The following is a 10,902-nucleotide window of genomic DNA, read 5'->3' as shown; positions in this document are numbered from 1 at the left end:
GGGTCGCTGGCGCGTGCTAGTAGGAGGCAGCCGGAGGAGAACTACTTCTCCTCACGGCGCACGATATGGTGCTCCGCTCTGTACATGTGATCCCTTAGATCCACATGTAATCTTATATCCAGTAAATAACGATTGTAATAATAAAATCGAAAAAGTACCTTTTCGTGAAGCCGTAGGTTCTCTCATGTTTCTAGCTATCGTATCGCGTCCAGATATTGCCTACTCAGTTTACTCAGTAAGCTTAATTAGCAGATTTTTTAGCAATTATAATAGTAATCACTGGCGTGCGGTAAAGGAATATTTTCTTGTCTAGTAAATACGACAGATCGTGATATACTGTATCAAGCGGAAGCAAAGCTCGACTTGTAGGTTTTTCTGACGCAATGTATGCGAGCGACGTAGAAACATGTAGATCCACGACTGGTTATGTGTTTTTCTTAGCAAACGGATCAGTTACTTGGTCTTCGCAAAGACAAAGAATGGTGACACTCAGTATTACGGAGTCTGAGTTGCAGCAACGGCTGCTACAAAGAAAGTCATGTAGCTTAAAAAATTGTTAAAAGACATCGAATGTCTACGTGACAACGCTAGTATACTTTTCATCGATAATCAAAGTGCTATTAAGTTAGTTAAGAATGCTGAACTTCATAAGCGTACTAAACATATTGACATTCGATATCAAGAGATGCGGTAGCGTCTTGACGCCAAGTACATAAAAGTATCCGCCGAATGAGTGTTACTGTCAAGACGCTACCGTGTACTTTATCCCGAGTTTTTTCGCAATGAATTTTTGATACAAAATATTTCGTAAATTATACCACTAATGAAAAATTTACTTGTCCTTAATAAATGTCATTACAAGCTTTCAATTGGAAGAAGTGCAAATTAAATTGGTTCAGTCAATCCAGAGATCTAAAATATTACACCTCAAAATGCGAGAATATGTCACGAAGATTCTTAAGATTCAGTCTTACGTACATAGAACACACACACACACACATACACAAAACGCGAGCGTTACGCAAGCCGCGTTCACAGCCGCGCTCGTGCTCGCAAGTCAGACATAGGGAGCTTTTCAGCTACGTACACAGACGACACTGTGCAACACAGTGTCCACTAGTGTGAGTGAGACACACTGACATGCTCTTTTTCACACTAATGGACATTGTGTTACACAGTGTACGCCTGTGTACGTAGCTGGAAAGCTCCTATATTTAGCGCGTTCATATATTGATGGGTGCTTTCCAACAACGGAACATTGTCATACACTGTGTGACACAGTGTAACACAGTGTTGACTTGTAGTTGGAACGCTTTTTAACTTTTAGTTTTCATCGTCAGAGTGCGGAACAATCACTTTACATAAGTCATTTAAGTTTTCCGGTATATATGCGTAATGAATATGGTATATTTTAAACTATCGCTAAAAAATAGCCAAAGTGAGTAACCATCGTTGCGGAAGTCGATTTTCGGTCTTCTTCTCAATGGACAATATAATTTGTAAATTCTTTAGCATATATTTTTGCTATAACAATTCTTTTATCTACATTATATTATATATTATTATTATATATTAAAAAAAAATTATGATACATTAAATTCCATGCATAGAATAAATCATATACATAATACATGCACAAATTACAAATTTTATATCAGATTTTATTTCAGCTTTAATTTATAGAAGTTGAAATTAGATTAGAAAATGGCTTTTATACTGAATAAATTATACGTGTAAATAAATAAACTTACATTTGTCATTAACATCCACATTGTCGTTTGTAAATAAAACATTGTTACTATCCATATATATATGTTTGTTTGTGAAACATTCATGTAAGGGTGCTGTGTCTAATATTGCAATATATGCATTGCAATGTTTGCATGTAAAACCATCTGTTTCAATAATTAGATAATAAAATTATTATTTAATCATTAGTAAAATTGATATTTTTTAATTGCATACTCTGAAATATAAATATTGCAGAATTGTAGAAGATTAATATTTTAAGGACATCAAGTGACACGAGATAAATTAAAACACGAGAGAATAGTTATGTCAATACTTATTATTACATTTTTATAACAAATAATAAAATAATTTTAAAAATATGTATCACATACTTTCCATGATTAATACTGTTCCAAATATAATTTAAAAGCACAGCAGAAAACAGTCTACAAGAATAGCATTCTATAGAAAAATAAACGGAAAAAAGTTGGTATCCATGGAGTGACACAGTTGAACACAGCATTTTAGCTGTGTACAATTGTGTCGACTTGTGTCGTAGTTGGAAAGCACCGAAGTGTACACAGTGTTACACAGTGTCGCCTGTGTACGTAGTTAGAAAGCACCTGATATTTGCATATATTTTGAATAAATAATTTTTAAATTTTTTTTTTTTTGTATTATGCTATGTTAACGCTTCTATTCAGTGTCTATTAAACTATTATTAAAAAAACGTTATTACGTCTAGAACGGACAAATGCTGTGAGAAAAGTATTGGACAGCTAAATTTTTCATGACAAATTAAAAAATGTAACTGAAGTGCGTAGACTGACAGATGAGAAATATTTTCAAACTGTTCAACAAGATGCTAAGGAATTTCTTATACGGCTTAGTGATAACATACAAAGTGTAAAAATTATTATTGAGTATCAATTAACTACAACTTTGCGATGTAAAATATGCAGATATACGACTATGAAAACACATAGTAATTCTGTTCTTTTACTGCACATTTCCAAAACTATATTTCCAAACCTAATTTCTTATATTTTTTGTTTAAAACCTTTTTTTATAATGTGATTAATCGCGGAGATAATCGTAAAAAACTCTCAGTATTTGCTCTTAGCGTTCTACCATAAAAACGATTGAAGTTATATGATTGAAGATTATAACCTTTTGTGTGGAAAATTTAATTTCCTACATTTTTTGTTTGAAAACTTTTTCTCTAATGTGAATAATTTCGGAGATAATTGTGAAAAACTCTTTTTTTTAAACATGATTTTGCTCTTCATATCTTCAGTATATTCAATATGCCGTAATCCAAACTTGACATATGTTTCTTATGTAATAGTCTTTCATCATGTGCAGTTTTACTTCCGAATTTTGGATGGGTCATACCGTAATACAGCCAAATGTCTGTTGAAATGCATTACAGCAATATTACGGTGATATATGAAAAAAATCACTGGCACATTGCCTTGTAAAACAAAAATTAATTAAAGATTTCACTCGAATTAATCTCTTTAAAGGTCTGATTCAGTTTACCGATCAACTGATCAACTTGATGAAAAATACCGGAAAAAATCCTGAGGTGATGGTAGGATTTGAACTCGAGACTTTCATATTCGTAGCTTCTGCACTCAGTCCGCGAGACCACTTGTTCTTTACTGAAATGTAATTCTTTTATCTACTCATTATCAAGCTATTCTACACATTTTATTTATTATGTATTGGGAGTACAAATTAGTTCGGTCCGTTTTTTTGTGTTCAAAAATGCATTTATTTCAAAACAAAATAAATGAACAGATTAATTAAAGTATTGTTCATCGCTGGCTACTACGTTTTCCCATCTCTCAGGCAATTTTCGAATTCCACCTCAAAAAAATGACTCGTCTTTGGAGGCGATTCAAGTTTGGAGCCAATTTTCGATTTCTGCGAAAGAAGTGAACCGTTAACCTGCCAAGTCGTGCTGCATCCTTCGGAACAACCAGTAATCAGAAGGAGCAATGTCCGGAGCAATGTCCGGAGAATACGACGGGTGCGGTTGTGATGGGACGAACCCTATCAATTATATACATATTATATTTCCTTTTTTTTATGCTTTATATTATTATTATAACCATTATTATTATATTGCTTTGTATTTACTACTATAAGTATTAAAAGTTTCCTTTGTATTATAAAGAATAACCCCGCTATAGTTTCTGCGACTCGATTATAGCCGACTACGAAAACAACGCACACGTGTGCGTCGATCCGCCGCGCTATAATACCTGCAACGTGCTTATAGCAGCACCGCGCAGACACGCGTGCGTCAGCCCGCAGGTGCGTGCCACAGCACGCAAACAACCGCGTCCCACACGCCGACCATAGGCCACTCCGGGGTATAAAAGCCGACTGATTTCAGCAGTCAAGACCTATTCCTTTCCCGGCGCTCGAGGTGTTGATTCGAAAGCCACTCCTACAAACTGAGCTCGAGGTGCTGACTCGAGACTCTTATTCCGCTACCGCTCTCCGAGAAGTTGACTCGGAGATACCGTTCCAATCTCGAGGTGTTGACTCGACTTCCGACCGTTCCCGTCGAGGTGTTGACTCGACTTCCGGCACTCCGAGGTGTTGACTCGGCCGCCATACCGACCGTTCCCGTCGAGGTGTTGACTCGACTTCCGGCATCTCGAGGTGTTGACTCGGCCGCCATACTGACCGTTCCCGTCGAGGTGTTGACTCGGCCGCCATCCTGACTGCTTCCGTCGAGGTACTGCCCCGACTTCCGGCGCTCCGGCGCACAATCGGCCGTTGTAACCGCCACATTGTTATCCAGTTCTCACGACTCTCGGAAACAATCGTTCTCACAACTCAACCCTCCACACTGTATATAAGGCCCGTGTATATATCTTCCCCACCGAATTAGAATTAAGCAATCACCGCGCCGACGCGGTTCCCGCCGCTCCGAAATCTACCGATCGCGTCTATAAAATCAGCGCGTAAGAGATTCATAATTACAAATTACCGACCGAATCTCCGCTGTAATTTAGATAACACTAATCAAACAAACCGACAAAACCGCATTGTAAATATCTAATAGAATAAACCACAATACCTTACAGCATTAAAACAACCGAGTGTCGCAATTTCTCGCCTTCCCCTCTCCCGAACCTTGGCAACGACCGAGCTGTCCGGCAGGCGGAAGGCCGGGCGAAGCCGATAGAAAATCGGCTCCGTTATACGGTAAAACATCCCATTTAAGCGTTTCCAAATATATTTTACGACTTTTGCGACATGAGGCCGAGCGTTGTCATGAAGAAGAATAACTTTATCATGTTTTTGCTCGTATTCCGGCCGTTTTTCTCGCAATGCAAGACTCAAACAAATCAATTGTAGCCAATACAGATCGCCTGTAATGGAATCGTCAGGTTTCAGCAGCTCATAGTAAACAACACCCTTTTGGTCCCACCAGATATAGAGCATGATCTTCAAACCATGAACGTTCGGCTTTGATGTTGATGTTGAGATCGATGGCAAAGATTGACCAGGCTTAGCGTAGTATTTTTTCTTCTTGGGGTTGTCGTAGAATATCCACTTCTCATCTCCAATCACATTCCGATGCAAAAAATATTTTCTTTGTTGCCTTTGAATCAGCAACTCGCAAGTGAAAAATCGCCTTTCAACGTCTCTCGGTTTCAGTTCATAAGGCACCCAATTTTCTTGTTTTTGAATCATTCCCATGGCTCTCAATCGTACAGAAAAAGCTTGTTGAGTTATTCTCAATGATTCTGCAAGCTTCTTTTGCGTTTGACTCTGATTTTCTTCGAGTAATGCCTCCAAGTCTTTGTCTTCGAATTTTTTTGGCTGTCCAGAGCGAGGCTTGTCTTCAACTCTGAAATCTCCATCCTTGAAACGTCGAAACCATTCCCTACATGATTTATCAGTTGGAGCAGTGTCACCATAAACTTTGACAAGCATTCGATGGGCTTCAGCTGCACTTTTCTTTCAATTAAAGCAGAAAATTAAAATCTCCCGCAAGTGCTGCTTGGTTAACACAAAATTCGACATTTCAAACACAGTAAAAATCAAGGTTTTTGTATGAAACTCAAAGCGATATAACTTGAATATTAGTAGCAGATGTCTAACCTCTCTGAGACCGCCAAAATCAGCTGTCACTATGAACCATTTACAACAGCCGGAGCCATCTTTTAGAAACGGACCGAACTAACTTGTAGTCCCAATATTTAAGTTATAAGTTTATTAACTATTGCAGAGCAATGTACCTGCAACAATGGATAAAAATATTATTATTAGTAGTATTATTATTATTGTTATTAGTGTAATTATTGTTATTATTAGTATTATTATTAAATATAATTTAATGACGTGAACAACTGTTTTATTAACATATACTAATTATTATAGTTAATTCTTAATAAATTTGGGCGTGTTCGTACAGCAGCTAAGGAAAACAGCAGCGAGAGGTAAGCAGCCGGGACTGTAGATAGACCGGGAGCGCTATTGACGATTACGCTCTTTCTGGTATCCAAAAAGATATATATTTTCTTCCAACTATTTACATTCTTTATACAGCAAGGTTCTGGCAAGACCCGTTTAGTGTTTATGTGATTTAGTTGTTTTCTGGTGAGCCTGCAATGTCGACGGTTATGGTTATGATCCTTTCTGCTCCGACATACTCCCTATGAGCTGCTTGACTGCCGTGGTGAGCGCTGTCGGCTGCGGGATCTATGATGTCTTTTCTCTGTAGACCTGTGGTTTTTGCTGCGGATCTCGCCGGTGATCTCGGTCTGGACGGCCCTTGTTTTCCGTGGAGGTGTCTCCCAATCACTGCTGTCATTGCGAGTACTCCACTTTGTTAGAACGCATAAGTAATTTGTATAATCATTGTATTTAGACACTGAAGAAGACCCAAATTTGAGGTCAAAACGTTTGTTATATAAAAAATTTTTTAATAAAGAAATTTATTGAAGATCTGGTTTTTGNCTCGTATTGGCCACTTCTCTCTCATTATAACATTTTACAAACAAGAATACAGAATATAAGATAAATATATATTATATAACTATTAATATATATTATATAATTATTAATTCTTATAAATAAAATACATGTAAAAGCAATACATATGTGTGTTATTTTTTCTTATAGTATGATAAAATATACTATTACTGTTACTGACATATAGTAATACATATTTAATGATTGTTGTGACGCGTGGTGTTCACGTTTAAATACCTAATTAACGTTAATATTATCGTAACAGTTTACAATTTAACATTTGATATATCATTGAAGAGTAAAGACCAAGACTAGTATTATTTATATTATAGTTAATGATAGCTTGCAAGACCATGGACTAGAGAGAAACACGTTAGTAAAATAATTACATAGCTCGATAAGCTAGAAGATGCTTTATTCGGTTCCCAGCAAACGTCTAACTTGCAATTATGTGCAAGTTGACTAAATTGCCCTTTGAGAAACTCCCAATCGCAAAGACCTACTTGGCAGCCATTGTATCGTACCAATTTTTCAGCCAGATAGAACATTACTTTATTACGATTAAAGCCTTCGTTGCATCTGTAGCAAAATATATTTAATTAAAATAAACATTAATTGAATCTCAAAATAAATGACAATAAATAATAATCTTTTGTGGGAGATGCACATATTTTTACTTGTAAAATACTGCTACAAGATTTGCAGCAAAAGAAGATATCAAAGATGTGCGCCATTGTCTTTTTGCCATGTCTCTGAAGTTGTAGGCAGTCAATTGGTCATGATCTTCATTTATGCCTATTATGGTCAGCAGATTTTGCAAAGCGACTACATCACTAAAGTAAAAGATGCCAGTTGGTTCTTCCGAGATTTTGTTATGTGCTATATTCCTGATAAAAATATATAAATTAACATAATATTTCTTATAATTTCTAATTCGAAAGGATTACAAACAAACCAAATTATATATATATAAAAATAAAAAATATAATATAAAACAATAAAAAACTTGCTGTAATACCAGAAGTGTTTCATCATATCGTGCAATAAAGGACATCCCAATCGAGCATTGATGTCCCGTCCGTAGCCAGCTTTGTAATAATAATCGAGATCCTCTCTATATTCTAGAATATAAAGTTCTTCCTTGCTAAAAACGGCGCACCAAGGTGAAAGTGTGGTAACGGTCCAAGCTTTCTCGTATCGACATGTGTCATACATAGCATTGATTAAGTCTAAAACAAATCAGATAATTTTCTTAAGTATTAGTACATTTCGCGCGATTTCAATAATTATATAGAATTATTATAAAAAATTATTTTAGACGTTTGATATTACTTATTGAACATAAATTATCGATACATTTAGTATGATTATATATACACCAATAGAAATATCGTATTTAAAACCGAGCCGTCGGCTGACATTTTTCAAAAGATTCTGAAATTCCGATCCGTTTTCGAAGTTGTTACGTTCCGTACTTTTAGTCGACTGATCCTCGCTTTTTACATTTTCCCACAAAGCGCATGTTTTATATGTCTGCAGAGTTAATTATTGATTAAAATAAAAGTTTGAGCGAGCTTAAATAGAATAACACACGATAAAAACAAACTCACAGTAAGTAAAGTGTCATTATTGGAAGTCTCTTCGTAAGATACGGCGTGTCTGCTTCCAAATAAACCCTCCATAAAAGACATCAGGCTCTCACGTGCTCCGGCAGTTTGAAACTGAACAAATTTTAAACAAAATCGTCTCATTTCATTAATTAACATTAACATGCAAAATATGATTGTGAGGATGTGTACTTTGTAATTGGTAGCTGTGATATTGCTGTCGTTAGGTTGCAACAACTCCGGGAAGTTGCTCTGCAATCTTCTGGCAAGTAGCTTCATGTCCTCCACCCCTTGCGGCGTCAAAACTTCTGCCCGTTCCGGCACCAAGTAAGCATTTGGATACCATCTTCGTAGATTTTCTAGATCACGATTACACATGTGACCATCTATAAACGACGGTTGATGCATTAAAAATGTGAAGTAAAAAATATATAATACACAGAGAAGGGCCAATATGAGCCTTGAGACACAGATGTCAGTGTGTGTAAAAAACTCTTCTTTATTGAAATTTACGTTTCGATTTTATTTTGAATTATACTCAGAAAAATTATTTAAACCTATATGATTTACAAAGCAAAAAATCAAAGATAACTTACATATAAAACAAAAATTTTGTTAATTTAGTTTTGTTTTATATGTAAGTTACCTTTGATTTTTTGCTTTGTAAACCATATAGGTTTAAATAATTTATCTGAAGATGATTTACAATGGAATCGAAACGTAAATTTCAATAAAGAAGAGTTTTTTTACATACACTGACATCTGTGTCTTAAGGCTCATACTGGCCCTTCTCCGTGTATTTTTTGAACTTCTGAAGCTTTTCATCTTTATTTTCTACAAAAAACATGTAACTTGTAAAAAAACTAAAAACAAAGAAAAAGCGAGATAAACAAAGAAAGAAACAGTAAGTCAACTTTGTTCAAAGAAAGATATAAAAGATATGAGAAAGATTTAAATGCAACTTACCGCCACGTACATCGTGATTATGGATTATTTGCTCCTTAAGACTGGTCAATCCGACAATCTTGTCAATTTCGTCGCGAGTTGGGCACCTTGTACCATGTGCAGCAACCATCCAGATCTGCACCGGTCGACAGTCTGTCAAAAGCGAAAGAAAGACGTACATTAGTAATCAAAACTTCACGCAATAGACCCAAGGAAATCAGTTTTGTTCTTGCAAGGAAAGTGCGCAATGTGTGACTAATTGATTTCGCCGAATCTTTTTGTATCGTTAGGTCGCTATGCCAAGTGTTGCAGGGTAAATGCATAAGACGCACTACTCAAGCGTTCACGAGAAAATCGCAATTAAAAATTTTCGAGCGACATAAGTAGATATATAAAATAGAGTGTTTTACTGAAGAACGCGTAGCTTAGCGGTAGCGCGCTAGACTAGTAGTGGCGATAGAACGAGTCTCGATGAAAAATTTTTTTTTTGAATACAATTAATTTGTATAATATACTGCAATTATTATTCAAAATAAATGTTATTTTGAATTAATTAGTATCAATTACTAAATTATTTATTGTGTTTATAATTAATAATAACATCGGAAGAATCAGTGCTATACGAATAAATGTGAAACATGTTTTATTTAACTGCAAGAAGGCACATTACATATTGCTGCATGAAAGAAGAAGAATGTTAAAAAGTGATCGATTTTTGCCCCGGTGTGGCAAGTAAAATTCGAGTAATTTTTTATAGATTTTTAGTCATAGAATCACATGGCAAAAAAAAATACCGAGACTCGAACCAGCAGCGTTCTACCGCCACTACTAGTCTAGCACGCTATGGCTGCGCCACGCGCTCTTCAGTAAAACACTCTATTTTATATATATATCTACTTATGTCGCTCGAAAATTTTTAATTGCGATTTTCTCGTGAACGCTTGAGTAGTGCGTCTTATGCGTTTACCTTGTAACATTTGGCATAGTGACCTATCGATACAAAAAGTTTTGGTAAAATCAATTGGTCACACATCGTGTACTCTCCTTGTTAGACCTTTGCGCCTATTCCGCGAATGTTTGATCGCTAGTGTACATAAATTAAATTACACGACAAAATATAGATTTGAACTTGACACAATTGCTTGCTTTTAACAGAAGTTTAACAGAAACAAATATAAAGTACTCACGCGGTATAGTTTGAAATCGGGTTTTGCCGCCGTGAACAAAATGATAGGCAGTCTTCGTTGCCATGTACAGATACGGATCATCTTCGTCCGCAAAGCAGAAATCGACATCGCGCGTAAACACGTAAACGCTCGAAAAAATCAGTAGCGATATGACCAGCAGTAACGAATTATTGCGCATTATTGTAGAGTTGTTGCTCCTGTGACGATGAGAATAGCAATAATATTGATAATATAATCTTATATTTTCATTGATATTTTATATATATGGGCAAATCCATCGTAGTTTTAACTTTTGATTGACTGTTTTATACTGATAAATCTGAGTTGTTTTTATATGCATAAGACGTATTTTTTCTTTGTATACTATCTAGTCATAACTATGTATAAAAATGCAGAGCGTTCGTGTCATTGCTGGCGTTTAAAAGTACACT

General features: G+C 35.8%; 1 protein-coding gene across 3 annotated transcripts; it reads right to left on the bottom strand.

The window, feature by feature from the left end:
• Positions 1-6,843: 6,843 nt before the first annotated feature.
• Positions 6,844-10,666, bottom strand: LOC109860814 (multiple inositol polyphosphate phosphatase 1-like). Of its 3 annotated transcripts, none has more exons than XM_020440157.1 (8): positions 10,472-10,666; positions 9,306-9,437; positions 8,532-8,725; positions 8,343-8,453; positions 8,112-8,265; positions 7,751-7,961; positions 7,410-7,619; positions 6,844-7,311 (listed from the first exon to the last, which is right to left on the bottom strand). In XM_020440157.1, exons 1-8 carry the CDS (start codon positions 10,647-10,649, stop codon positions 7,065-7,067), a joined length of 1,437 nt encoding a protein of 478 aa, XP_020295746.1. In that variant the 5' UTR covers positions 10,650-10,666; the 3' UTR covers positions 6,844-7,064. The 3 variants fall into 3 exon arrangements, with proteins under 3 accessions (XP_020295746.1, XP_020295748.1, XP_020295747.1); XM_020440159.1 differs by having other exon boundaries at positions 8,208-8,265; XM_020440158.1 differs by having other exon boundaries at positions 8,532-8,698.
• Positions 10,667-10,902: the final 236 nt, after the last annotated feature.

Source organism: Pseudomyrmex gracilis, unplaced genomic scaffold (genome assembly GCF_002006095.1).
Source record: "Pseudomyrmex gracilis isolate BER0280 unplaced genomic scaffold, ASM200609v1 scaffold_471, whole genome shotgun sequence".
In the NCBI taxonomy this organism is placed as follows: Eukaryota; Metazoa; Arthropoda; class Insecta; order Hymenoptera; family Formicidae; genus Pseudomyrmex; species Pseudomyrmex gracilis.
Note: the sequence above shows the minus strand (reverse complement) of the source record. Positions and strands in the feature narration are given on the sequence as shown.

Coding starts and splice junctions, on each gene's coding strand:
- LOC109860814 (XM_020440157.1), bottom strand. CDS start 10,649: ATGCGCAATAATTCGTTACTGCTGGTCATATCGCTACTGATTTTTTCG. Junction 9,438..10,471: donor CCGATTTCAAACTATACCGC/GTGAGTACTTTA, acceptor CGCTTTTGACAG/ACTGTCGACCGGTGCAGATC. Junction 7,620..7,750: donor GATATGATGAAACACTTCTG/GTATTACAGCAA, acceptor TATTTTTATCAG/GAATATAGCACATAACAAAA.